The sequence below is a fragment of the Carettochelys insculpta genome, chromosome 21 (assembly GCF_033958435.1).
Source record: "Carettochelys insculpta isolate YL-2023 chromosome 21, ASM3395843v1, whole genome shotgun sequence".
Taxonomy (NCBI): domain Eukaryota; kingdom Metazoa; phylum Chordata; order Testudines; family Carettochelyidae; genus Carettochelys; species Carettochelys insculpta.
In genome coordinates, this window is record NC_134157.1 from 20037367 (window position 1) to 20065206 (window position 27840).

Below are 27840 nucleotides of genomic sequence, written 5' to 3' on the forward strand. Positions count from 1 at the left end.
TGACAGTAAGTCGACCGAATGCAGCACTTTTGTCAACAGCTGTACCCTGCTCACCATGAGGAAGAATGTAGAGAGATCTGTCAACAAAAAGCCAGTCAGGATGTTCTGTTGGGCCTTCTATCAACAGAAAGGGCTTCTGGGACACCAGGCAACCCCCTCTGCTGTGCTTCTGGTTGGCTGTTTTGCTGATAGAGTGTCTGGGCAGTCCAGATGCTCTCTGTTGACAGAGCAGATCACTCTGTCCATCCACTTTGCAGTCTGGCTGTGATCTGTCGTCAGAAGTTTTGCCAGAAGATATCCTCTGACAAAAACTTCTGCCAACAAATCCCTCTAGTCTAGCCTAATATTGTAATCATTCTTCCCAAAAGACGAGGGAATGAATAACATTGTTACAGCCTTTCAGTCTAGAATATCATCGGGAGAGGTGCCACAATTTGATACAAAGGTAGCATACTCTAGATAATTATTTCAGAGTACTGAACAAAAATGAGTTGCACAACAGTTCTAGGTGCATATATACACCTACTCTGACAAATGCTAAAGAAATCAAGGAAAATGATCTCATATCAAAAAAACAATAAACAAACGCTTTTCAGCAACGGCGTCTTAAATCAAGCGCAGGAGCAGTTCATATGTGAATAATAACTCTTGCTACTATTGAATGCTACAGCACAGGGGATAGTTATTAACTGTCTCATAGCAAAAATAAACACGTCTAACAACTCGCTGATATCCCTCCCATTTTAAATACAGGCTTTTAATCACTTATGTGGTTTTGAGAATGCCAGCATTACCAGAACATCCGGCAGGGTTGAATGTTTGACAAGCCAATTAATCATCAGATCCAGAGCTTGCTTATATAAGCATCAATTTTTGTTTCCATAGTGGAACACAAGTCCCCTAAGTTAGGTGGTTACAAGATACTATTATAACCACACAATACATTTTGCATCAGGAGTGGAAGACAGCAAGGGTAAAAAATGTAGTTGAGTACAAAGTAATATTAGAGTAAATGGACATGCAAATAAGTTATCTCCCATAATACAGCTTAAAGTATTGGTCATGCTTGTATAACTGGACAAACTTCTTATGCTCATTGTTAGACCCTTCCATAGCTTCAGTTTTTGTAGACTTAAGCCAAAACTCTGCAATGGTTTATCCACCAACATGCTTGGGGTTTGGCTCAGCTACACTTTGCTTCTTATAGATAATTTTTCAAATTTTTAAAATATGCTTTGTAACTCTTGAGTGACTTCTGTGCTTGATTGGGGAATTGGGCACTAGAGACCTCTGTTTTCCAATGAAATAGATACAGTAAGTGCAGCAGCAGTTCCTCCTTCCCATGCAAAACATCCCTTAATCCCACCCCATAGCCATCCTCTCTGTGGCCAGAGGATAATTCTGCTTCTACAGCATGCTTAGGGTCCAATCCAGTACTCACTTAAGAAAATGGAAACATTCTCATTGATTTCTATTGTGAGTTAGGTCACATCCTTAATTCTTAACCTAGCAACAAGAGTGATGGCAACATCACAAAACTATCCTGCATGAAATAGACTGAAAACACCAACTCATTTTACATATGCTACCCATCAACCACAACGTGCAGTGAATGTATCAGGTTTTGTTACCTGATCTTGCATATAGAGTTATAGTTTGACTGAGATCACTTCTGTAGTTGAGACACACACTTCTTGATGATATGAAGTTCAATGCTCTCCATTCTGATCTCAATTTTTTTTTTTAAATGTGGAATTGTCTAAGGATACTCAATTTACTTTAAGCTTTTCTGGAGCAATTCTACTCTGCAAACAGAGAACAGAAAATCCGGCACACTAAAATACTCTTAATCAGCTATAAACACTTAATTGTGGAATTTTGGCCAGATACATACTAGATCTACAAAAGAGCAACCCTGTCTCCCCTTGAAATTGTACAAAGTTTAGAAATTATCCTTAGTTAGTACCTTTAATATCCTGTACATACTTATTAAGGGCCTAAACTGGTAAATATCTAATCCTGTGTGTAAATTTACTCATGTGAGTAGCCCAATGGACACCAGTGGAGCTCATCAAGTGAGTAGACTTACTTAAGTGCTGCAAAAAAAAAAAATCAGTCAAGTAGCACTTTAAAGACTAGCAAAATAGTTTATTGGGTGAGCTTTCGTGGGACAGACCCACTTCTTCAGACCATAGCCAGACCAGAATATGAATCTTGGGCCCTGCTCTCATAAACTGCCTATGTACTCAGAACCCTACTGATTTCAGCAGGGCTCCATGTGAATTCAAGGATCTGTCCCTTGGTAAGCTTCTCAGGGCAAGCAAGGGTTATTTTTTTACCTGTCTATGCTGCCTAAAAACTTACACTACTGTAAAATAATACCATGATAATTTTAGTGTAAGAAGTGAAAACACTATTTACCACTCCATATTTTTGTAAAGCAATGAGAGAATGTATTTTCTATCCATGCTAGCAAAAGGCCCAAGGCGTAATCAGTAAATCACATGTGGTTACTTTGTAGATCAAACCATGTGTTTCTATAGCCGTGCCCAGGCTGTAACAATGTTTGCAAGATCTTGCAGGATTTTTCCAGTTCCGTGCTGCTAGTTTCATTTTCTTTTATTCTAATTCATAGTACAAGAAACCAAACTGCACCTATAGGACTAGACAGAAGATTCCACTTGTCAAACATTACTCCCCTACATCCATGGCTTTGTCATGGAAATTCATGCTCAGGTGAACATATTGTCTAGCAGCAGTACCAGCACTGCTACTGCTTGTTGGGCTCTTAGAAGACATGTAGGGGTAAATTAGAGATAAATAACAGCACAGAACACTGAGAGCCAGGAGTAGTGGCTGTAAACCAACTTTATGGAGCCACTGGAAACTTGGCCACACCTATGATAACTGGCTGTTTGGCTAATTAAAATCATGTTGGATTATAGATGTTGCCAGATGAGAGAGTGCCACGACTAGAGAGGTTTCACCTGTATATGACATGGCACATCCAAATCAGTAAAATAAGAAAACACTATTCTGGGTAAATAACCTGATGAAGAAAAATATTATAAAGAATCTGATAATTCCAGTAGCTCTCTGTGTTCTGTGAAAGACAAGAGACTATGAACCTGCAATTAGGTCTCTGATTTTACTTCAGTGGGATTAATCATCTAGTAGTATTTTTAGGCTCACTTGGCAAACCAATCATCAAAACTTTCAGAAACAGACATCTTGGAAACATATCCTTTTCATCTGAAAAGCGTATGATAGTATATGTGGAGATGCTTGAATATAGAAGGCCTTTTGTAGCAGTGCCCAAGCACACAGTAGGCTCTCTGTGACTTGGTTGGAATTCCAGCACACAAGTCATTTTTGAAGCTGATCCTGCAGTTGGATCTACCAGAATGGATCCAGTTGAGCCCAGGTACAATCCAAACAGAGTGCTAACAGAACTGATTGCAAAGCTGGGGCCTGAGTCACAGATTTATTATGAAAATATAGACAGGACCACGGGCACAAAATGAGCACTTCAACATAATTTGTGAACCCACTTTAGTTTCCTGCTGGATTTCGACATAATTATTGGCTATAGAGGTGTTAAAAAAACACAGAACTGTATTACCAACCTTAAGTATTCAAAAATCATGAGGCTATTTCCAGAAATCATTAGGTTGGCTTGAGAATCATGATATTCAAAACCAAATAAAATGCTTTATTTGTGTTCTGGGTTGTGAGCCGGTAGGAGTCACAGTTTCCAGCTTTCCTCAGCCACCAGGAGAGCTACAGCCACTTGCCTTTCGCGTCCCAGAGAAGGAGCCAAGGCTTTAATTTAAACACCAAACACTGAGTAGGCAACATGCGCAGAGGCTGCACTCCAGCCTGGACACAGTCACAAATTAAGTTTTAGGGACGAAATATTCTCAGAACCAAGTGCCTTATGAGCACCTCCATCCCTGCAGCAGTGCGCGCACAGCACCAGTGCTGCAAGCTACTGCTTGGGATAGGGATGCTAGGGCTTTGGGTCCAAGGCTGCAGCAGAGATGCCTAACCAACGGCACCTGCGAGGATCCAGCCCGGAAAGGACAGAGACCTGAGCCTCCTTCCAGGGCTCCTCTGGCCTGGGGCACCTGGCAGAGGTGGGCAGTCAGCAACCACCACCCATGCGCCCCACCGCTCAGCAGGGCGGCCTGTACGGCCAGCTTAGGCCTGGACAGGTCTTCACATACACCTCCTCGCTCATCACCAGGGAACGGTTGCTCGGGAAGACGAAAGAACCAATGACAAACTCCAGCCCTCGCGCCTGCGCAGTGCACAAAAGGAGGGGCGGCTGCCCACGCGAGAGCTAGAGCGCGAGCGCCGGTTCTGCTCCTTTTCTCCCGGCGCGGGCGCGAGCCAGCCTCGCCCCCGCCCCTTTTCCTCGCGAGCCGGCGGCCGGCCGCGCGCGCTGTCTGGAGGGGGGTCGGTGCTTAGGGCGCGCGCGCGCGCGCCAGCCAGCTGCGAGCTAACGGCGGCTCCTTACCCCTGTGCGAGCGGCGCGGCGGGACCCGGCCTCTTAGCCTCCGCTTAGCCGGCGCGCTCAGCCTGGGCCCGGGCGCGGCCGAGGCATGAAGCAGCCGTAGCCCTGCGAGGTAGGTGGGCGGGGGCGGCTGGGCCTACAGGCCGCGAGGGGGCGGGAGAGGGCGGGCTGCAAGGTGGGTCGCGAGCCCGTGTCTCCTGCATCCCTGGGCCCTGCCCCATCCCTGCCCGCGGGCGTGTGGGCGATGGAGGCGGCACCTCAGCAGCGTGCTGGGGGGCAGGCGAGAAATCTCGGCCTCTTAGTGCCAGGAGGCTGAGGTGCTGCCCCCGGCCTGTCCCACCCTCCCCCGCCCAGTCCAGCCCAGCCCAGGAGACTCCTGGGGGCAGCGAGCCCGGCGCCGGGACCAGCGTGCAGCACCAGCTTGGGACCCGCTTGTGTTGTTAGGCAGTTACCAGGTACCTGGGGAGAGCTGGAGGTTGAGTCTTAGCTTTTCTTTATCTAAACGGCTGGGATGCGAATGGGATTTGCGCCTGTGGCCGTGGCTGGATAACAACTGCCAAGGGCTTTTTATTATTATTATTATTATTATTATTATTTAAAAGCAAAACAGAAATGTGAGGCTTAAACAAAAAAGAAGCTGGGCTGGCCCTGGCTTTGAGCCCTGGGTGAATTTTAAATTGTCAGGTAGGTCAAGCGCCTGCAAATCTTTCCAGGGTTTAAGGCCTGTGTTGTTCCATCTACAGCGTTGTGCCCAGCGTGATGGGGTTGAATGCTCCCTTCAGGCCGCTAAGCTTATTCTGTGTTGTTGGTGTGTCTTAAACGCAATGGAAACTGGAGTGTTGTTTTTGTTTTAGATGGTGGATGTTGATGTTTGTGCTGTTGGAGATAGCTCCAGAAGAAAAATGGATTCCCTGACAGATAGTGCAGTCGAGATTGTCCCTTTGGAGCTCTATGATTCAGCCAGAGCGAAAATAGCTGCTAATCTACAATGGATCTGTGCTAAAGCCTATGGAATAGGTAAAAATCACTTTCATCCAGCAGTCGTTCTTGTCTTTATTCTTGCCCTTTTCATCTCCCCTGCCATCCCACAAGTAATTAAATCAGGCTTAAATCACCTTTGTTTTCATTATCAGTAATGTGTCAGTCCTAGTCCCTTGTAATAATTCAGTGTTTCATGGTGCATCTAATGGGAATAAAGCAAAAACTCCAGTTTATTCTTATTATCAGGAAACCTGACAGTGAACGCTATCTACTGTCCCTGTGAAGGATTTGCTTTACCAAATGTGTGAAATCATACAGTTTTTAGTGAAGAGGGTTTTCCTAAACAGAATTGTTCGGTATACCTGCAAACCTTCAGATTTTGTCATCCCGGAAGGCTTTATTGTGATTCCAGGTCTAGTCATTTTGGCAGATTGGTGCTGGAATTTTGATGCTGTTTTTCGCAGATTGTGGTGTGAACTTTAAAATAAAAGAAGCTCCTTCATTTATGAATCACCATATAAGTATTAGCAGACTATTCCTTTTTTTTTTCCCCTCCAAAAATTTTAACAAATATAATTTGAGTGACAAGTGCATTTACCTATATTCCAGAATATGGGGAGGAGGTAGCCTCTGATAAAGGATGGGAAGGTACATTCTAAAAACTGTTCTAAGTTAGAAATCATTACAAGCCAAAGAATTTTCCCATGGCAATAGTGCAACGTATTGGAACCTTACAGTACTTTCATAGGCATCTGTATCTACTGATTTTTTTTTTTCATTGAAATGCAACTGCTTGTGTATTGTGAATTTTTGCTTGTTAACATTTGATCATAGATATCTATGCTGGATATAAACATGAGAGAATATTTGTCTTTAAACAAACTATAATACAAAACATGTAAAATCTTATTTTGGAAAAGTAACTAGCCCTGTTAATCTGACTCTGATTGCCAAACTAATGTGCTTACTGGATTAACACTAGTTTATTTTGTGGCAGGGCTGGTCAAAACAGTACATTGCTGCAATTTAAATATTTTAGATTGTTGTGAACAAGAATATTGCTTCCCCATGTGTGTTCAGAGCTGTCAGTATTTTCTGTCACTATTGCATTTTTCTACATTATAGAGAAAAGTGTGTGTGGGGGGTGATTTTGTTAATTTAAAACGTATTTTCCTTTCTACAGAGTGTAAAGTTATTGCATTTATTAGAGGAGTTAAGAGTAAAATAACAGTAGGATGATTATATGAACAAAAAGCCTCTGATGCAGTCTGTGGGGTGTTGATGTAACATAAATGTTGACTACTGCTACCACTGCTAATAATTGGATACTCATGAAAACTAAGCAGGCATTGTCCTACATGAATATACTTAAAGTGCTTTAGTTGTTTGTAGTGCCTCATTAAAGACATTTTTAGTGAGCAGAAATAAAACATGCTTTGCAAATTACAAAGGTTCATTGTTTATATTTTGGCTTTGTTTCAAAAGAAGGACCTTATCCTGCCTGAGGATCCTCTAGCATGAATCCTGCAGTACAGAGGAAGGATGAGTGACTGCCTTATGTTTACATCGGCATTAATCTCTGTAGGATTTTGTAGTCTCAGGGATCTGTGCTTATGCCTTAATCCTGCATCAGTCTGCTAAATTTGTAGTGTATACCGGTTAGAGAACTAGCTATTGTTAAATCATTAAATGGCCTTTTTCTACACTAAAACTTTGCCAAAAAAACCTTACTTTCATTACAAATCATACATCATTTCTAATGATAGATGTGGTGGAAATATTTATATGGAGAAGACTCCTGTGGCTGCTGGAATTTTTCCCCCCCCCCCCACTGTCATTTAGACCTGCTTGGATCAAACATTGTTAAGTGCCAGGACTTAAATTGTTGTTGCTGGTGTATGGTTTCAATGGGACCAGTTGTTGTGTTTAAAGTTGAGCATGTGCAGAAATGTTAGTAGGATGTGGATCTGAGTGAAATTAAATAACATTTTGTTGTGGTCTCTCCAGAATATGATGAAGATTGAAGATAATTTTTCACAGAATTATAACTAGCATTTAAAATAGAAACTTATAGTCTGAAATACAGTAAACCCTTGATTAAATGGACTAATGGGAGGAAGGGGTGTCAATGCCGAAAGACCATTAAATCCGAATGGTTATACTGTAAGACAATGCATTGACTTTCCCAGCCCATCACTCACTGCTGTCCTGTTCCCCACCTCTGCCGCCTTCTTCTCCTCACACCTCCATCTCCTTCTCCCAATTACCGGGAGAGGAGCTGCACAACAGTTTGGCTTCTTCCACCTGCTGCGGCTCTCGGCATGCTCAGTGCTGTGGCTCCTGTGGCCCCAGCCATGGTGTCAGCTCCTCCAGCCCTGGTGGCTCCAGTGGTGGTGACTGTGGTGAGTCAGAGCAGGCATTTATTTAGAGGGGGAGGGCCTGGTACGCAGCATCTGTTATTCCTCAAGTCCATTAAATCGGGATCTGTTCAATTAAGGGTTTACTGTACAGGATGCCAAATCTTTGATCCAGGGACAGATATGTTTTTTACCACACTTCTGTGGGAGGGTTATTAAACGTGGTAGTTTCAGATGTCTCTCTCAATTTAATATCCTTTAAAACTGAGTATTTGTAGGTTACTCAACTATAATTGATATGAGTCTTTTGGATACTGCTATTACTCAGTAGGTTTCTGAGGGGAGGTTTAGAGAAGTCAAGATAATTTCATTGTGATTTGTATTGTGCTGACCTTATTTGTATATGCAGTATATTTTTCACAGCAGTTTTGGTCAGTTTGGTGGACGAAATAGATAGGGTTTTTTGTAGCTTACTAACAATTTTTAATGAGCCTGAAATCACTCAGTAGACTTCTTTCATTTTTGTTTAAATGTGAGTATTAAGGTGAATGTTTTTCTGACTTTTTCTGATCTTGCAAATCCAGATGCTGAATTTCATTCACGTGAGTAAAAATTTAAACCCATTTTATTTTTTTTCAGGATTGAAAATTGTGGATTCCAGTACTAATTATATCGTTTGTCAGCACGCTGCTCACAAATATCAGTTTCTTTATTTTCCAGTATATATTGCAGAGTGTGTGTGTTTGAAGTGTTTCTCATCATCTAAGTTTGCAGTGCTTGCTAAAATAGTACTTCTAGAAGAAAACGATAACTTTGGGTGCATGACAGATCATTTGGAGTTCAGCTGCATCTTTGTGCCTCGATATTGAAGTATTCCTGGATCCTAGATTACACCCTCTCGTGAAAATGGGCAAGTGATTTTTGTGATGGATCTGTTCTTGAGTTTTCCTTTCACTATTCTCCTTAAATGGAGGGGGTTAGGTGGCCACAGATCATAGCAGCATAGGTGCTACAGTAGCACTACTACTACCAACAGGAGCTTCATTTTCCCCGACTTTATGCATCTGAAGCATTTGTGGATAAAGGACTCTCCTTTCTGCAGAGGAAGGAGTTGACCTATATGGATGGTTTCTGCATTGCTGACCCTCCTCTTTCTAACAGCCTGTCTCCTAGCTGCATCCCACAGTGAAAATTGGAAACTGAGTAAGGGATGGGTCTGTGAAGCACAGCATTTCTCATATTGCAGTTGTCCCTGTTCTCTCTCTGGCTCGCATTTGGGGAGCACTGCCTGCAAGAAGCCAGGATTTTGGTTCAGTAGTTCTGTGAATAAATGCACATGCCTGTGTACAAATGTGTAGATTGGTTTCTGGTGACAGTCCTAAAGGATGCCTTGCGTAGGTGTAATTCAGTGAATCAAAAGATTGTTTGACCTGAATTGAACATTCTTTTTGTTACCTCAGCCCAAATGTACCACATAATTATTTGTGTTATGATGTATGTTAGGATAGCATACAAGGGTCTCGCTGAAAATTGACACCACTTTGCTGGTGATTTAGAGCGATGCAGGAAAACATCAACCCTGCCCCAAAGAGCATAATTTTAGGTCTTGTCCACGTGATGGTGTAACATGCACAACACAGCTGTGATTTCTAAAGCACAGTGCTGTGCTGTGCAATCACTGGGCTGTGTAGTCCTTGCTGGTGCATTTTAAAGTGCACCAGGAACCTTCAGTTTACACCAGAATGATCTACTTCAGAGTTGGGAAACCCCACCAGCCCCTGGGCCAGATGCAGACTTTGGCTTGTCTGGGTCCAGACTGCAAGGCTTGGTGCACCGCTTCCCAGAATCCAGCCATGGCAGGTGGCGGGATGTGGAGCCCCAAGCCTTACAGGGTGGAGTCAGGCAAGCCTGGACCAGATGCAGCCCACAAGCTCTGCCAGGGGATGGAGGGCAGGAAGCAGCTCTGGATGGCACCACTGCTGGTTGGTGCCATTTCCCCCCCCACCCCCAGCAGCCAGGGAAAGGGGAGGGGAACAGCAGCACTGCCTAGAGGCTTTATCGCACTACTCTGGCCAGAATTCCAGCTAGTCAGAGCGATGGAGGGCAGTGCCTAGAAGCCGTGGGGGGAGGAGTACAGAGCCACATGCATCCTGGGGTGTTGCACAGGTAAGCTCCCCCGTTACCTAATACTGCACACCTAGACCACTCCTGTACCCCCCTCTTGACTCTCACCCCAACTTTCCAGGTGTGTGAGGGGAATAAGGGGTGTGTCTCTTTTTATTTGTTTTGTTTTTCAGTTGGGGACCATGTCGGTGAGGAGTGTGTGATTTTTCTTCCTGTGGACCAGTGGCCCTGACCCAAAACAGGTTCTGCATCCTGATGTGCTCAGTAAATGAACCAGTTACTGTACTTTGAAAATCAAACCCTTGTATCACACATTATCATACATTGACAATTCCTAATAAGTAAATATAATAAGGGAAGGAGGGCAAATAATGATAGGATTACTAGGTTAACAATGTGCTTATGGTTCCAGGTTACTTACATTTTTCATATTAACATATAAATGGATCTGACTGGTCCCAAACAAGAGAAATTATCAGGCAAGGGGAGATCATTCCTCCCTTGCTGGCCACCGACCATTGCCTATGTTCCTGAATGCTGGCCACCCTGCTGCTGGGACTGTTCCAGAAACGTGTGGTCCTGCTGGACCAGGGGTGGCCAACCAGTCAGAGATGAAGAGCCAAAATAGCAGTGGATGGAGTGCAAAGAGACATGCATTATATTTTTTTTTATACTTTAGATATCTAAAAATATATGTAATACGTGGCTCAACGCCCTCACCCTCCCTTGGAGCCAGGCACCCCCGGCTCCACCTCCCATTCTAATTCCATGCCAGCAACTCCTACTGGAGCAGCTGCTGCCTCTGCCCCTTGTGCCATGTTTCTCTCACCAAGCACTCAGGTGCGTGCATGGAGCAGCAGACTGCACTCCCCGTGTGTGGTGCTGAGGAAGAGCCACATTTAGTGGCTCAAAGAGCTGCATGCGGCTCAAGATCGCGCGTTGGCCATCCTGGTGCTGGACCATGGATGACACTGGACCAGAGAGTCCCAGGTTACAGTGGTCCAACCTTTATTAATGGTAAGAGATTAGCCATGATAATTCGGATAAATTTATACACTGACGTTTGGTAAAGTTGAAAGAAATGGTTGGGGAAAAATTGAATAAACTGTAGCAATGAAAACCTAATTCTTAAGTAAAATGAACACACCATGGGTGTGTCTACACTACAAAAATAACTTCCAAGTTGCTTACTTTGAAGTACAACTTTGGAGTAAGCAACTTCAAAGTAGAGTATCTGCACACACCCTACTTTGAAGTAGGGCACTACTCCATTCCCAGGAATGGAGTAAGGACTTCAGAGTTAACTTTGAAGTAAGGGAAAATGTGTGTAGACTGTCTGCTAGCTACTTCAATGTTATGTCTAACTTCGAAGTTAGTTCCTAGTGTAGATGCACCCCATCAAAAGTTAGTCAATCTTTTTCTCATACTTGAAGATCAGTTGGGCTTATGAAATGAAACTTTCTATGTGGAAAAGCAGAAAGTTGATGAGAGAGTTCTACATGCAAGATCCTTGTATACTATTGTCTTTAAGATGTAGCTGGGATAATTTAAGCGCTCTATCTTGGCTTTGTCATAATCATTCAGGTGTAGGCTATAATGGTCTTTGTATAGAAAATACAGCAAAGATCAATTTGTGATTGTCTCTCAAACTGCTGGGCAAACCTTGAGCTAGATAAGAAATTTTAGACTTTTTTTGTGTGTGTTTAGGACAAAATGAGCAGTTAAAAAAACAGTGGCTCACTTTGCCTTTGATATGCTTTTCCTGACTGATTTAAACTGTCTGAATGACTACTAGAATAAGAAATAGGGAAAAAAACAAAAGAGAGCACAAGTAGAAGCTACAGTAACATTCATTGTGGAATGAGGAATAATGAAGTTATTGTATGTATAGAAATATTAGAATGATTTTATATTTTGTTTGCTTTCTATCTATATTTTAGAAGAATAGTGCAATAGATTCTTTATACGACAAGAAACCTTTAGAATAATGTATTTGTGTTCCTGAAGGTGGCATCATGAATACAGAGTAATATAAGGGGCATTTGCTGTTTAACTCAAAGGATATAGTGTTTGCTGTTGTCATACACTTTGTTTGGGTGTTCAGCCTGAGTCAGGTGCTTTTGAAAATCCCACCCTAACTTTCAAAAGTAATGGAAGAAAGTTGTAAGGGAAGTTGGTAGTCCAAGCGTTCTGTTTTTGCACACTCTTTGGGGCCATGTGCTGAAAAACATTTGCCAAGCACCAAAGTGAAGTGAACCTGATTTTTGTCAGTTTTACTGTTTCTCTCAGGGTTCTGAATTGCATCAGTCAAAGCTGACAACTGGTCAGTTTTCATATTTCTGAGTCATGGGGGGGAATGAGAATCAATACAGGTATTGCAGCTCTGTAGGTTTAGTTAGACCAAACTTTCCAAATGTAAAGTGATATAGTAGTCTTTATAATCCCAAGATGAGAAATTTAATTCTTGAAGGAAAACTCAGAATCTACGAAATAAATGGAAACTTTCCTGGGTGAGTGCTATGACAGAGTTCTTTTTTTAAATCTCTGGCTAATAAAAATGTCATTGCCTCTGTTTGGATGGAGAAATGGATTTATTTATTTATTTTAAATAGGATTTTGTTAGGAGCTCTGTAGTCTGGTACTTTGGCCAGAGGACTTGGAAGGGCAGACCTGGATTCTAGTTTCGGTATTAGTTGCTGTGTACATAGGTAAGCCAGATATAAAGGGGCAAGTACTATGAGCAGACATGGAATGGAGTTTGTTTCCTGATCTGTGCTTAAATCCATTACATCATTAGCTGTAAGACGTGGCACCATCTCTTTTTCTGGGAGCTTTTGCCAGATTAATACATAGAACGATTCTACATTACAAAACATACTTTTCTCAACATTTGTAAAATTACTACATTTTCATTGAAGTTTCACAACTTTAAAACATTCAAATTTGATTGTGGAAGGAAGTCATCAATTAATAGTTTACTATGCTACTTCTAGCTACATTTGTGGTATTCACTTATTTAGTTTGAGCACAAAATGTCATTAAATAACTGTTACATTTTGACAGGAAAAGTGGATCTAGGTCCTATCCACATCACTCTTGAGACAGTGGTAGCAACATCTGTTTGAGGTTTTTCTAGCCTGGGTTCTCTGACATGGGTAGTTTTTTCCTCCCACATAACATTATTATAGACTACTTGGAGGAGTCCATAATACAGTTTTAGAACATGATTATCAGAAAAAAAAATCTTTTCTAATTGATCAGGAAAACCTGCTAGAATGACTTCAGATCATAATGTGGGCAGGCACTTAATTGCAGAGCAAGAGTGGTTAATACTTCATTGCATATTAGTGCATCTTGAAGTATACACCCACATGACCTAGTCTGATGATTGCATAGACTTACTAATCAGTTAAAATTTGCTATAAAATTAAATTATTGGTTGGATTTTGGTTTTCTGTCATGCCACATTTTCACAATACCACAAGTCAATATTTTACTATTATCTGATTTTGCAGTTTAGATGGTAGTTTGAAGCATTTGATTTGTTGCTTGATTTCGTTAACCGTGCTCTCTGTGTGTGTGTGTGGGCGGGGGTTGGTAAGAGAGATGGTAAGGAAGTTGTAAGGGGGGGAGAGAGATGGTAAGGAAGTTGTATTGTGTGAGAGGGAGGAGGAAGAACCTGGAAAACATAAGTAGGACTCCTGAGTTATGCAAGGGTTGTGCTCCTGCACAGCCTCGCGTAACTCAGATTTCACGCAAGTAGGTGAGGAGTCAGGAACCAGGTGGCAGCCCATCTCCCGCTTTCCCTGGGCTTGCAGGAGCCCAGAAACTAACCAGCGTGCCAGCGTTTGCCAGTTTTCTGGTTCCCAGAGTGGCAGGGAGCCAGAAACCAGATGGCAGCCAAGCTGGGTAGAAGCTGCACTGTCATGGCCGTCTGTCCCTGGCTCCTGCAGCTTGGGAAAGCTGAGAAGAAGCCACAGTGGCACAGCTGTCTGTCCACCTGGCTTTCCCCAGCTGGGGGAGCCAGGCGGGCAGATGGTGGTACAGCAGAATCTCCCTGGCTTCCCCCAGTTGAGGGAGCCAGGGGCTGGAGTGGGGAGCTGGCAGAGGAGCTGTGCTCCTACCAGCCCCTGGGAACCCCCCAGGATTTTGACTTGTGGTTAACCCACATTAATGCAAGTTAAGCGCAAGTCGAAATCATGCCTATTGGGGGTTTACTGTATGGCTGGTTGCTGTTAAAGTTTTTAAGAAATCTCTTGTATGGTGATTGATTTACACTTAATGCAGCTGCCTTTTGGAAAAACAGAATTCATTAGCATGTGTTAGAATAAAAACTTTCTCCTCAGGAATAATGCCAATTTACTTTAGAGTATTTCCTCTGTCTGAAAATAGCTCACCAGACTCTTTCTGCTGTACTTATTGCAACAAGAGCACTTAGGGTTCTGTGCTGCTGAGACTTCAGAAGCTTGCCTCATAACTCCTGTTGGCTCATTGGATAAATTGAGAGATCTCAGTGCTGAGGATCGTTTTTCTGTAGTGGGTTCTCTTGTTGATGTAGTTATGCAGCCAAGTATGCCCCTGAGATATTTTGATAAAGTAAATATATGAGGGAGATCAATCCACCTCTTATTTTTTTATTTGGCATATTGGATTTTAAGGCAAAATAGAGTTCACAGAGCATGCAAGATAAGGGACTTCCCTCTCCTCGCACCCCCATCTAATTTTGCAGATTGCACTGTGTATTTCTGCATATCTCTGTGAATCAGGGGTCGGCAGTTGTCTGCTCTGGGTAATCCACTGGCAGGCCTCAAGACATTTTGTTTACATTAACTGAGGCATAGCTCCCTCCGTCTCCCAATGGCAGAGAAAGGTGAGTAACAGCCAATGGGAGCTGCAGGAATCGGTGGCCAGCATGTCTCTGCAGCCTGCACCGCTTCCCACAGGTCCTATTTATTCACTGTTTTTGACAAATGAGAGATGCTGGGCACCATGTAGACTGCAAGGAGTCATGGTCACTGGGAGCTGCAGGTGGTAAGCCTTGCCTGCAGAAAATCAGCGTAAACAAAAAAATGTCTTGCAAACGGACACAGGTTACCCTGGTAGGCTATGCAGACCCCCAGCTGTAAATGAACATTATGAGTATTTCTGAAGATTGCTTTTTGAGCACCTAAATTAGGTAAAAACTAGCAACTGGGAGGCTGTAAAGTCCTCTGCTGTTATATTAGGAACAACTGATCAAAAAGTTTGCTATAAAAACAGTGTTTGTGGAAAAATTTGTAAGTAGGATTGCTTTTTATTTGAAAAGTGGCAAAATTTATTATTACAATAGTATAGATTTTTTTTTTTTAAAAATTAAGTTTCTAAGTATCTGAGACTTTATCGTTTTGCCAGCATAAGTGGTGGCGTGCTCAGTGCAATGTAAGCAGGAGTAATGTAGATTGGAAAACATAATCCCACATATAAAATGATGGGGTCTAAAGTAGCTGCTGTCCAAAAAGCAGATAAAATGTGAAAATTAATTTATAGTGTAATATTTAGTAAAGGTAAACTATAGACCTCATCGGGGGTAGTAGCCATTAGTAGCCATTTCTAAAGAAATGCAAGGGGAGAATAAATGTAAATGTGTTCAAATTACAGAAATTCTAGAAACTTTGAGGGTATAAATTTTTATAGTAAATGGTTGAAATGAATATGGGAGGGGTCAGTCTTCGGAGTGACTTAAAAATGACATGCACTGCAATCTATATTTAAATAATGGAATACCTGTTTCTTTTATAAATAAATATGAGTTCAAAAGTCTTTCAGGGTCAGAAATTGTCTTCTGTGGGGCTGGAAACAATTCTTGTTACTGGTGGGATTTTTACAAGTAGTTAGCATCTGGTCCAGAAAATCAGATTAAAGTAGCATGACTTAAAATGACGTGTATTCAAAAACAACCTGATATTACAATAGTGTAACTAAGGCAATGTGCACTTTAAGATGTTTTCCCTAATTTTTTTCTGTGTTGGTATAACTGATTCAAATCCATAATTGTTAATAACACTAAGGCTGTGTCTACACTACAAAAATAACTTGGAAGTTGCTCAACTTCAAAGCGGTACTTCAAAGTAAGTGTCTACACACACCCTACTTCAAAGTTAAACTTTGAAATAGGGCACTGCTCCATTGCCGGGATGGAGTACAGACTTCGAAGTTGGGCTCCCTTATTTCAACATTAACTTCAAAGTAAGGGTAATGTGTAGTAGACTCTCTGCAGGCTACTTCGAAGGAGCACTTAACTTGAAGTTAACTTTGAAGTTAGTGCCTAGTGTAGACACGCCCTAAGAGAAAAGACAAGTTTCCAGGTGACTGCAAATATTTTAAACACTGTAATCTAACCCTGCCGAGACACTGTGATTAAAAATATTGGTGGTTGCTTGTGCTTTGTCTGTAATGGCACTGCTACTGTGGAGCTGCACTAATCATCGCAAATGTAGGAAGTTTTAAGGGGAAAAATTCTTCTGTAGACAAGGTGGAATAATTACAAATACATATAAATTACTGTACTCAAGTTCCCATGTTCAAGTTGATAGGACATTTAACTATGGAAATTTTGTTGCTTCATGCTGAAGGTAATGAGCTGATTTTTGGAAATTACAGTTAAATAACTTTCCCTTCCTAAATGTATGCATAAATAAAAAACGCTTCAAGATTAGTATTTTAAGTTTCTGCATCTTCATTGTGTTGAGGGTGGGGAGGCAGCTTTTAAAAAAAGTAAGACTAATCAGTTTTGTGAACAACATAAAGCAACTGAGTAGTTTTTTTTTAATTTGGATTATTGACTTTCTTGGTAACTGATGTTATTTTAAGCTTTTACATCTACTTCTCTCAATCCTGGAGTAAGAATGTTTTTATGTGGTTGCGTTCATTCAGCCCTGCTTAATAATTAAGCAGTACAATAATTTTGAATCAAGTGGATGCTATTTGAATTAACCTACAGGTTGTGCCTCCCTACTCCAGTACCATCAGGACCTGACAGGTCCTGGACAAGAGAGTATGCTAGACCAAGGGTAGTCTTCTGCCTCCAGCCTGCAGCTGTGCTTCTACCTCTGCCCCTGGCCGTGGACAGTCTGCCGGACTGCCACCGATCCTGGCCTTGCAGATGCTGCCTCTTGGCATGGACAGGCTGCCAAACTGGGCTCGCTGTGTGCAAGGCTGCCAGTCCCCTTGTCACTGGGCTCCCGCCCAGCAGGGCTTCCAGTTGTCAGTCCTCCTCCCCCTAGTTTCCCTGGTTTTGGGAGGTGCAACCTGCACAGTTTTGCTTTGAAATTGTGTATTTTGTACATCCGTTATAAACTTCATCTGCAGCCTGGATGCTCTTACTTGTAATTTTCTCATGCGCTACCTATCACATTCGTAGACTTTGTCACAGGAGACCCTCCCTATTCAGGGAAGCACATAAGCATGTGTTTAAGTTGAAATTAAATCAGTGGGACTTAAATATGTGCTTAGGTGCTTTGCTGAATTCAGCCTCTTGTGATTTGAGAGACAGCTATACGTGTAACGGTATTGTGTATAGAAGGAAGGAATGATGTATGTTGCTACTTAAATCAAGCACATGCTGTGAAATATAGTGAAACTATTGGGCATATTAAACTATAGACTTAATTTTTTCCATTCAGTTATTTTATATTTTGGTTGCCAAAGCAAACCACCAAGTTTATTTTTAATGTATAATTTATTGTCGTTTTTTTTTTCCCTTTCTCTCTCATAAGTTAGCTTTGCACCTGGATTCAAAGTTTTATTTTTTGCTGTTAACTGAATCCCCTTATTTAAGACTCTTTCTCTTTGTTTCAGATAATATCCCAGATGAGCTGAAAGATCCATTTTACGTAGACCAGTATGAACAAGAGCATATTAAACCACCTGCCATCAAGCTGTTGCTGTCCAGTGAACTATACTGTCGTGTCTGTAGCCTCATTCTAAAAGGGGATCAGGTGGCTGCTCTGCAGGGACACCAGTCAGTGATTCAGGCTCTGTCTCGGAAAGGGATTTACGTCATGGAGAGCGATGATACGCCTGTGTCTGAATCTGATCTTGCCTGTGCACCAATCAAAATGGTTAGCTTAAAGTTTACAGATGTATTTAATTATTAAATTTCACCCTTGAGTTTGGGGATAGGGACTGGAGTAAAGAACTTTTTACCTCTAGATTGCTAGTCTCATCAGTTTTTCATTCAAATATATTGTAAACGCATCTATAAGATGAAAAAGGTGTTTATTTCTTGATGTATGTTTGACTGCAAATACTTTTTGGTTTGTTCCTTAGAGTTCTCATATGGCAATGATTGATTCCCTAATGATGGCATACACTGTAGAAATGATCAGCATTGAAAAGGTGGTTGCTAGTGTCAAACGTTTTTCTACATTCAGTGCCTCAAAAGAACTACCCTATGATCTGGAAGATGCAATGGTTTTCTGGATTAATAAGGTAAAACTGATTCTTAGAAAGGATTGGTTACCTCTCTATAATGTATAAAACTGATGGTTTAAAAGGGTTCAGTCAGTGCTTTCTCTTCATGTTTGGTTAGGGTTTCACTGCTTATAATTCCCTCTTCAGATGCAAAAGAAAACTATTTTTAATTACTTTAGAGTGTTTTGGTTTTTGCAGTGGCAGAGAGCCAACACATGTATTCTTCATGTTGTATGTAGAGGAGTTATCGTTTCATTTTTGTACACGTAGCTTTTCCTTAGATTTCTTCACACTTGGTTTCCTCATCCATCTCTAAATGCAAATCAGTATTTTGCCAAGAGGAGGAGGAGGAGACTTGTAGGGAAATACTTTTTCTCTTGGTGGCACAATGATACATTTTATCTTTTTAATATCAACTTAAAATTCTCAGTATGTTTACTAACCAAATTGGAAAACACTGCGGTTGGTGTGCTTCCCCTTAAACTACATGACAGCTGTCTTTCAGGCACACTGCCAACCAAAAAACAAAACAAAACTAATATTTCAAAATTGTAAATGGAGTTTGAACCAAAATTTATTATCAATTATATCAAATTTACACCAAGAGGGAGTTGGAAGTAAAATTGATCTTAAATACAGGTTGAACCTCTATAATCTGGATTTGCCATGTCTGACACCGTCTGTGCATGCTCCAGGGCTAGAGCATTCATGGGAAAAGCTGGAGGCCCTGTGTTCAGCATCACCTCCCCTGCCCTCCCAGAGCTCTTGGAGTGCTGCAAATAGCTGATTTGAGACAGTAAAGCTCAGGGATGGGAGCAGTGAATATAGGGGTTGCTCATGGAAGAGGTGGGGCAGCCACACAGCCTTGCGGCTGGGAGCACAGCCCCTGGCGGCTGTGTTTCACTTGTGACTCCAGGCCATGGGGTGCTCTAACTACCCTACCTCTTGCCTTTATGTTGTTGTAAAACCTACCTATATCAGAGAATGTCAGTTCAATTTAGAAGCAGAATAAAGTGAACAATGGATATTCTGAGTCATTGTATTTCAAGAATGGTAGGAATAGATTGATAATAGTGTTAAGTAATATCTTGTGTAAATTGGTATGCAATTTTACTTTTATCATCTTTTCCCTACTATTTAGGTGAACCTTAAAATGAGAGAGATAATAGAGAGAGAGGTGAAATTAAAACAGCAATTACTGGAGAGCCCAGGTCACCAAAAGGTAAAATATATTTAATTTTCTTAATAGCCAAATTTATGAACAGTTAAAACTGAAATCATGCCGTGGAATTGGATATAAATGAGTTTTTAATACCATTTTATAAAATTGATACAAGGATTCCTTGCCAAAGAAACTCATTTGAGATATTGTGTATACACTTTGTCTTCTGTTTATCCACAATGCTCTTACTTCCCTTTAATTCTTGTAGTGCCTTTTGATTTATCTTTTTAAGTTCTGGTTAGTATTGAAATAGATTATACAGCCTTTACTATAATTTTGTTAAGTACAATTCAATTTCAGTGCTGCAAAATGTACAGAATATGTTTAAGTACTCTCAGGAACAAATTCATTGTGAATAAGATGACTATAACAAAAAAAATTCAGGAGGTTCATCTAACACTAATAAATATGTTCTAAGTATTCAAATGGTATATCTGTGTATGTGTGAAGTACTTTGTTACTCCCTTAACTTATGCCACAATGCACTAATGTTGCAAAGGTATAGTACACTTTCATTACTGGAGAATGTAAAATGGACTGTCCTCAAATATAAATGAATATAATATTGAGATTACCAATTTGTCTTAACCAAGCTGAAAAAATAGCTTTCCATTGTTTATCCTTCAAATTGGCACTGTTCAGTTGAAAGAATACAATTGTAATATGTATAAATGAGGCAAAGATGTTTTACTCTCCATATTAAGGAAGTGTTACTATTTTTTCAGATCCTTTGACACTGAATAACATGCTTCAATTTTAAAGGTTTATATGCTATTTTTGATTTACAAGTTGTCTTGTGGATCCAGTTAAAAATCTGGCTATCAGTTGAACATCTTGGATTTCACTGTAGTACTTCAAAACTGATATTTTAGATTAAAATATGAAAGTGTTTTTGCTTAAGTGCATTTAAGTATTACTGTGTATGACTTCCTCTGCTGATGTTCCTCTCCTATTCCTACATTCCCTTCCTTGCTTCCTGAGCAGTCTCCTTCCAAATGGTATTGGAAATTAGTACCTGTAAGTGAACTACTTTTACACCAGTTGTCTTCCACAAAACCATTGCTTTTAAACTTTTTTTTAAAGTACCTGCATCCATTAAAATGTGGCTTAGACAAAAAAGTTAAAAACCTTCTACTTAAGATTTTTGAAAATATAGCTTCCATAACATGATTTTATGTACTGTACATACAGAATAATCATCACTATACAGCATTTCAGAACTTCAGAGTTGTGTCAAAAATATAGGAGTGAGGGGTGAGGTGAAATAAGATTACTGTACGAGGAAAATCAGAAGTTGCAAGAATTGTGCTTTATATTCAGGGTAGGTATTTATTATGCCGCTAAGGTGATATAAAAACTGGTCAGTTTAAATTTACTAGGTACTCAAGTTTCATAACTCATTAGATGCATTTCTTGCATTCCCTGATATAGGCTGTGCCTACACTACAGAGATCTTTTGAAAGATGATCTTCCAGAGCATCTGTTCTGGAAGATCTTCTTTTGAAAGAGTGTCTCCACACACAAAAAAGCAGATCAAAAGATTGATCCGCTCTTTTGATAGAGAGCATCCACACAGCCCACGCTCCTTCAAAATGATAGGCCAGGGATCAAAAAATCCAGTGCCCCGAGGACTGCCCTTTTGAAAAAAGGGACCCGGGGATCATCTACACATGCTTTTTTCAAAAGAGGCTTTTTAAAGGAGGTGCTCTTCCTGATCCTGGAGCAGAAAAGGGCTTCCAGAAGAAGAGCCGTGCTCTTTCAATCTGAAATCAAAAGAGCACGTTTTGTGTGTGGGTGCTCTGCGTGTTCTTTGAAAGAGCCTGATTTTCCTAAAAGAACTTGCTAGTGTGGATGCGACCATAATGTTTTGCAGGTACAACCTGACAAGAGTAACTCCATTAGAACCCTAACTTAGTTAAGTTGAAAGGCTTGAGCCTTTCCTTGTTGGTGTTTTACTCCACTGGTAACCCAGCAAATGTAGGACACTATTGTGCAGTGGCGTGGCTTAGAAGACATGATGGTAAAATACTTGAGCAGTGTCACTGCAGCTTGTAGAACTACATCCTTATTGATTTTAATGGAAGTAGAAGCAACATACTAGGAGAGCTGTAATTAATATGCTTTTAGGCCCAATTCAGGGAGATTTTCCTTCACCTGATGGCAGAATTAACTGCATGAAAACTGAATTTTGTACAAAGCTAATTGCTTTTGTCTGGGGTAACAAGTTATATGAACTTCCTGTGTAATCTTGTTCCTCAGTTGCTCCTTGGCTGTAATATTCTTTCCCTGTTTCTTGCAGTATATGCTTTCTTGTTCATCACCTTCAAGCTGAGTGGGGGGATAGGAACCATCATGTTTGTTGCAAACTTGAAAGAGCACCATATTTGGGAGGGCAGGGTACTGTAAATGCAGTTGTTCATCCCACAGTCACTCCTGCATTTCTGGAAAGAACTGTTAGTTTGCTGAGTCCCACACATACCATTAATTTATTTTATTTGAACCAAGTTATGTAGTCCAAATTAACTTTTTTTCAATAGCTGAAATAAAGGAATATGTAATAGGGTTATCAGTTCTGCACTTATACCCCATCCCCATGACTTTGTCTGTTTGTACTACAAGTGATACTGTAATCAGTTTTTTACTTAGTGCTTCATAAACAGGCTAAAATGAGTGTACTTCATACTAATGGGTTTCTGTTTTTGAAGTGGCCTGTAAAGCAGAATAATTTGTAAGATCCTAAAACAGGAATAAAAACTTTTAAAACATAGTGCTGATCATATCTATATACTAGAGGGTGGCAGACTGTAGCCTGTGGGCCACATCTGGTGTGCTATACCTTTCAGTCTGGTTCCTGATCTCCCACGTGAGCAGGGTAAAAACAGATTCCCTCCCACTTCTGCCCTATCCCATGTCCCAGTGCCTGCCTGGCACAGCCCTGATGCTCCAGGCATGGCAGCTGCAGTGCCACCAGCACTTGTGTCATAAGGGAAGTAATGGGGGGGGAAAGGATTGGGTAGGGAACCCCCCCTTGCTGTGGTCAATCCTTTGCTGTTCCTGAACTCAAGAAATGTGTCCTGAAGACTTTCTGAGCTATAATCAGTAGTGTAGAGAAGTATTTGATGCAAGTCCAGAGGGGGACACGAAGTTGGCTGCAAGTTACTTTTACTCCTTTCAGGTCCTCAGTCTACCAGCTTAGTTGCGACAAATGAGAATGGCAGGCATAGGCACTGTAGTGGCAATCCTGTTTCACGTAGGAATTCCCATACACTGTGGGAATTCTCCAGTGCCTGGATCTGCTGCTTTTTAGTGTTGCTTTATGCTACCAGACTTCATAAAACAGGTGGAGCTCATAGGAAAGTTAGTGGCCCCCTTTTTTCTGCCATAATGATGGTGCAGTCACCAAAAATAGAAACCAATTTCTACTATTTTATAAATATTTTCAGTTTAAAATATAATAATTCATGCTTTATAACAATCCCCGTGCATATTTGCTTGTGCTTATGTGAGATTTATGCCCTGTGCTGCTTCAAGAAAGCAGTCAAAATAACTAGTTGTATTAACACCTACAGGCACCAACTGAGCTTGGAACCCCATAGTAAAAGGTGTTGTACCAACACATAGACAAGAATCAGTCTTTGCCCAGAGAAGTTACTTTAAATGGCCAAGGCCAGCAAAAGGCGTGAGAGGAAACAAAGATGCTAATTTTGAAAGTGACTTACCCAAAGCATTAAAACTTTGACTCCCAGTTCAATGCCCTGTAAACCACCCTGGATCTTGCTGGACTATGTGCCCTACTTTGTATCACTTTCAATGCTTTAATTTTATAACAGGGAAACGTCACTTTATGCTGAAATTAAACAGTCATTTCAGTATTATCATTGAAAATAACAAGAATGGAATGGATCATTCAGACTCTTTTCATTGTGGATGTAATGTCTTTCATTCCAATAAAGGAAATGAGGAAGCCTATATTTTTGTAGTGCTAGGAATTGCTAATGACATTCTCAATTTAATTAAAAAATGAATTTCCACTATTTTTAAAATTGATAAAAATAGTTCTCCATTTTAATCTTAGGCTTAAAAAGAAATCTTTGAAGTTCACCTTTAAATTGTTTAACTCTATTGAATAATATGTAAATAGTACGCTTTTAAAACCAACCAGATCACTTTAGCACACGTACTCATTTTATTTGATTTAGCAACTACATTTCCAGTGCATATTGGATGCTGATGACGCATTTGATTGTTTCATGACTCTGATTAATCACCATCATACATCTTACTGTTTCTTTTTGTGTAAGCCTGATCTGATGCATGCCCTATCGCACTGCATGCTGGAACCAGTGGAGTATGCGCGTGTGGTACAGTATGATTAACATTCCATTACATATGTATGGAGAGCTCCTGGCTGGGGGAAAAAAAAAAGCAAGTTTGCACCTGGTGAAGCAAATAAATGTTTTACCAAAAAAATTAATATAGCTTTGTAGCAAATACTTTTTTTTTTTTTTTTACTTCTCTTCATACAGTATAGATATTAACGGACTTAAAGAGCTCTGTACGTTTGCAAGGGAAAATTAAAGCTAAACTTTAATTAACTTGGCATATGCTGTCACCTAGTTAATTTTAGTTTTTAATTTGTTATTGAGTGACCTTTGTTCCATTGGACAGATTTTTTTTTTTCTCAGCCAGCGCTATCTTCAAATAATATTGAATGTAGATCAACATGCCTTTCCTGACCTGTCTTGCAAAATGCTTAGTATCATTTGGGGGAAAAATGTTTTTTAAAAAAACCCATAAATTTAGCATATAGTTCCATAGTATATTAGATTATAGTATAGTTTTTTAAATGTAGATTTTTTTTTTTTGGGACTCCATGTTTAGAAAGAGAAAAAATCACTTATAAAAGATTTCTGCTAAGATTCATAGTTTGTACTCATTTGTAATGTCATTCCATTAATCAGCTAGAACTTAAACCGCACACTCCTAAACTGCTGAGGTACTTATCCACATGTGACTTATTTAATGTTAATAGTATTAATAATTTTTTACTTTGGAAAATTGCCTAGCAGTGCTTCCAAGTGATTTTACTGTCTGTAGTTAGACCACTTTGAATAGTCATCTTGTACTTCCCATAATCTTTAGGGGTGGGGTTTTAGAAGTGCACCATCATTAGTCATGTTGGAATCCCTGGGAATTTTGCCATTGGCTTCTGTGGCCTCTAAATTTGCTGAGCACTTTTGAAAATCTCACCCCAATTTGTTTTTCTGCTGCACAAAACTGTGTTGGTGAAAATGCCTATAGTGTTCAGTTACCATTCAAAAGAAATTTAAAATAAATAAGTCATTGCCTGTGAGGTTTGGGTTGATTTTGGCCGGGGCAAATGAGAAGTTGACAACTTGGCCTTGATTAAGTTTTATAATGGCTTTCAGGTTTTCAGTGGGTTTGACCTTGTCATCTTTGTCTTTTGGATTTGATCTATTTGCACTCAGGCCTCTAAGTGGATGGAGCCTGTATTACTCAGTTTTTAGGTTCTGAACGTATAGCCTGTGGCCACACTAGCCCTTCTTTCGGAGGGGCTATGGGAATGTGGCACTTTAGAATATGCCAATGAGGTGCTTCTATGATTATGCAGTGGCTCATTAGCATAATGGCAGATGCGCATGCTCCAAAACTGCTGGTTTTGAAACGCAGGCTGCCCGTGTACTACAAAACCAAATGGGAAGAACGGGCCTTTCAAAATGGCCATTTTGAAAGGCCCGTGGCTACACAGGCAGCATGCGTTTCAAAACCAGCAGTTTTGAAGTGCATGCAGCTGCCATTATGCCTCATTAGCATATTCCAAAGTGCCACATTACATAGCCTCTCCAGAAAGAGGTGCAAGTGTGGCCATAGCCATGTAGGCTAGATTTGGTTTTGGGAAATGCTCCCACATGTCACAGAAAAATGTTAAAAAGTAATATAATAGTATTCAAACTTGACTTCTGTTGAGGGAAGAGGCTAATATTTTTAATTATTGTCACAATAGATATAATGCATTAAAACTAAAGATGCACCACAAGGAATTTCAGTTTTATGCAATAAAACATTCACTTGTTAGTAGCAAAACATGACTGCCTGTTTTCTGTTTAGGTGCGTTATCGACGAGACCATCTTTCAAGCAGGCAGTTACCTTATTTCCCATTACTTGAAGATCTGATGAAGGATGGCAGTGATGGTGCCGCTCTTCTAGCTGTGATACACTATTATTGCCCAGAACAAATGAAGCTAGATGGTATGTGAGGAAGTTTTTAAAAATTATTTAATGTAAAAAATTCAACTAGAAACATGGTCAGATATAAAAATTATAATATATGCAGTTGGTCATCTTTTGTGCTGAGTTGTAGTATTTATTAAACAAAATGTAGCATAACCCTGTGATTCATCTGTTTAAAATTAATTTCAAGCTGGGCAAATAATTTTTTTCATGAACTCAATATTTGGTGCTTCTAAAACATAATTTTTGCTCATGATTTTGCATCCAAAGGCATTATGAACAATATAACTACTGTAGTTGAGTATCTAACACATTCAGACCCTGCAGACCTGTGGATATCTGTTTTCTTATCCATAAATATCCATGGATATCTGCAGCTAATTTTTGCAGACACAAATGTGGATGTATACAAATTTTGATCTAAAGCATGCAGATTTGTCGGTTATCCACTGTGCATCTGTGGGTATGGATATCTGTGGATTGTTTTTACAGAGGTTTATATTCATGCAGGGTTGTCCAAATCTAGGAATATCTGTGAATGTGTTTCTGTGAAAAGGAGTTATTTTAATAATTTGGCTTTGTGCTCAAGAAAAGGAATACATGTATTAGTCTTTTTATCTTTAATATTTCTGCTATTTATTCATAAGCTGATTACATTTAATGTGTGTATATGGAGAAAATAAGACTTAACATAATTTTTAAATGTTTCAGAATATACAAATCAGTCTACCCTGAGATTTATTTTTTGAGTTTTGTTTTCCTGCACGATTTATTTTCTTCATTGAACTGTACATATTTCTAAGTTTAACACTGTTAAATTTTTTTCTGACAGTTTTAGTTTCCACCTTGTGGCATCGTTTACATACGTGTGGAATGATTTACAATTTTACTTCCATTTTTAATAAAAATTTCTTTGTTTGGAAGCGGTTTCTCTTTCCACAATCCTAAATTATTTTACAAAGTTCAAGTTATTGGAGAATCACACTTTTGACTTTCAGAATATGTTCACTTGATTCTTCCATTTTAATAATCCAATTCCTGGATTAGTTACCTCAGTTTCATTCCCTTTTGATCAGTTTGTCCAAAGTAAAGAGTAACATTTCAATAGATAATAACATACAACTACCAAATATTTAAAAATAAGTTTTAAAAGTCATGTGGACCGTATTCCATTTTTTAAACTCTTAAGTTTTGACATGAAAAATAAAGGTAGTATGATGGTGACTGTTTTGTTTAATAATTGTCAAAGTATATAGTGTATGTAGCTAACAGATTGTAAAGTCTGACACTCAAATACATAGTCTTTAAGTGTTCTGTTGCTTTACTACATTATTAGAGATTACGTAGCTTTAAAATTAAATTAGTGGCTTTTTCCTTTGCAATAAATCTTTTATTCAGTTGGCATGGATGTTTGTTTATGCACCTCATTAACATATTCCAAAGTGCCACGTTATCATAGTCTAAGACATTCTCAGCTTTTCATTCTGAAAACTGTTTTCTTCTTCCAGTTAAATCTGTCTCCAGAGATGATTGTAGCAGGCATAGCTCTGCTACAAAGGTGATTAAAGTCCATCTGTTTGATAAATGTTACTGTTAGTCCATAAGTGTCCTGCCAGGGGTTCAAGCAGTCCTCTGAATTGGAGTCTCCTCTGTCCCTGCTGTGAAGCTTGGAGGCTAACTTTTTCTGCACGTATTGTGTACAGTAGTTATAAAACAAACTGTGAACCAGTATTTAGTTTACTAGGACAGTTTGAGTAATACTTGACTTTTTTTTTCTCCCCCATTAGATATCTGTTTGAAGGAGGTAACCTCTATTGCAGACAGCCTCTATAATATTCAGCTTCTTAGAGAATTTTCAAATGAGTATCTAAACAAATGTTTTTACCTTACATTGGAGGACATGTTATATGCTCCTTTAGTTCTGAAGGTGAGACAT

The 27840-nt window shown here is 40.0% G+C and overlaps 1 protein-coding gene across 5 annotated transcripts in view; it reads left to right on the forward strand.

Moving 5' to 3' along the window:
- CAMSAP1 (calmodulin regulated spectrin associated protein 1) overlaps positions 1-27840 on the forward strand; it is a 53016-nt gene that overhangs the window by 3288 nt on the left and 21888 nt on the right. For 4 of the 5 annotated variants that reach the window (XM_075015778.1, XM_075015782.1, XM_075015780.1 and 1 more), the window contains exons 1-7: positions 4392-4628; positions 5371-5533; positions 17815-18077; positions 18286-18447; positions 19571-19651; positions 25781-25922; positions 27692-27831. In XM_075015778.1, the coding sequence (XP_074871879.1) occupies positions 5371-5533; positions 17815-18077; positions 18286-18447; positions 19571-19651; positions 25781-25922; positions 27692-27831 (951 nt within the window). In that variant the 5' untranslated portion in view covers positions 4392-4628. Of the gene's footprint in view, positions 1-4391; positions 4629-5370; positions 5534-17814; positions 18078-18285; positions 18448-19570; positions 19652-25780; positions 25923-27691; positions 27832-27840 lie in introns of those variants that run through there. The other variant, XM_075015779.1, reaches the window with a different exon arrangement.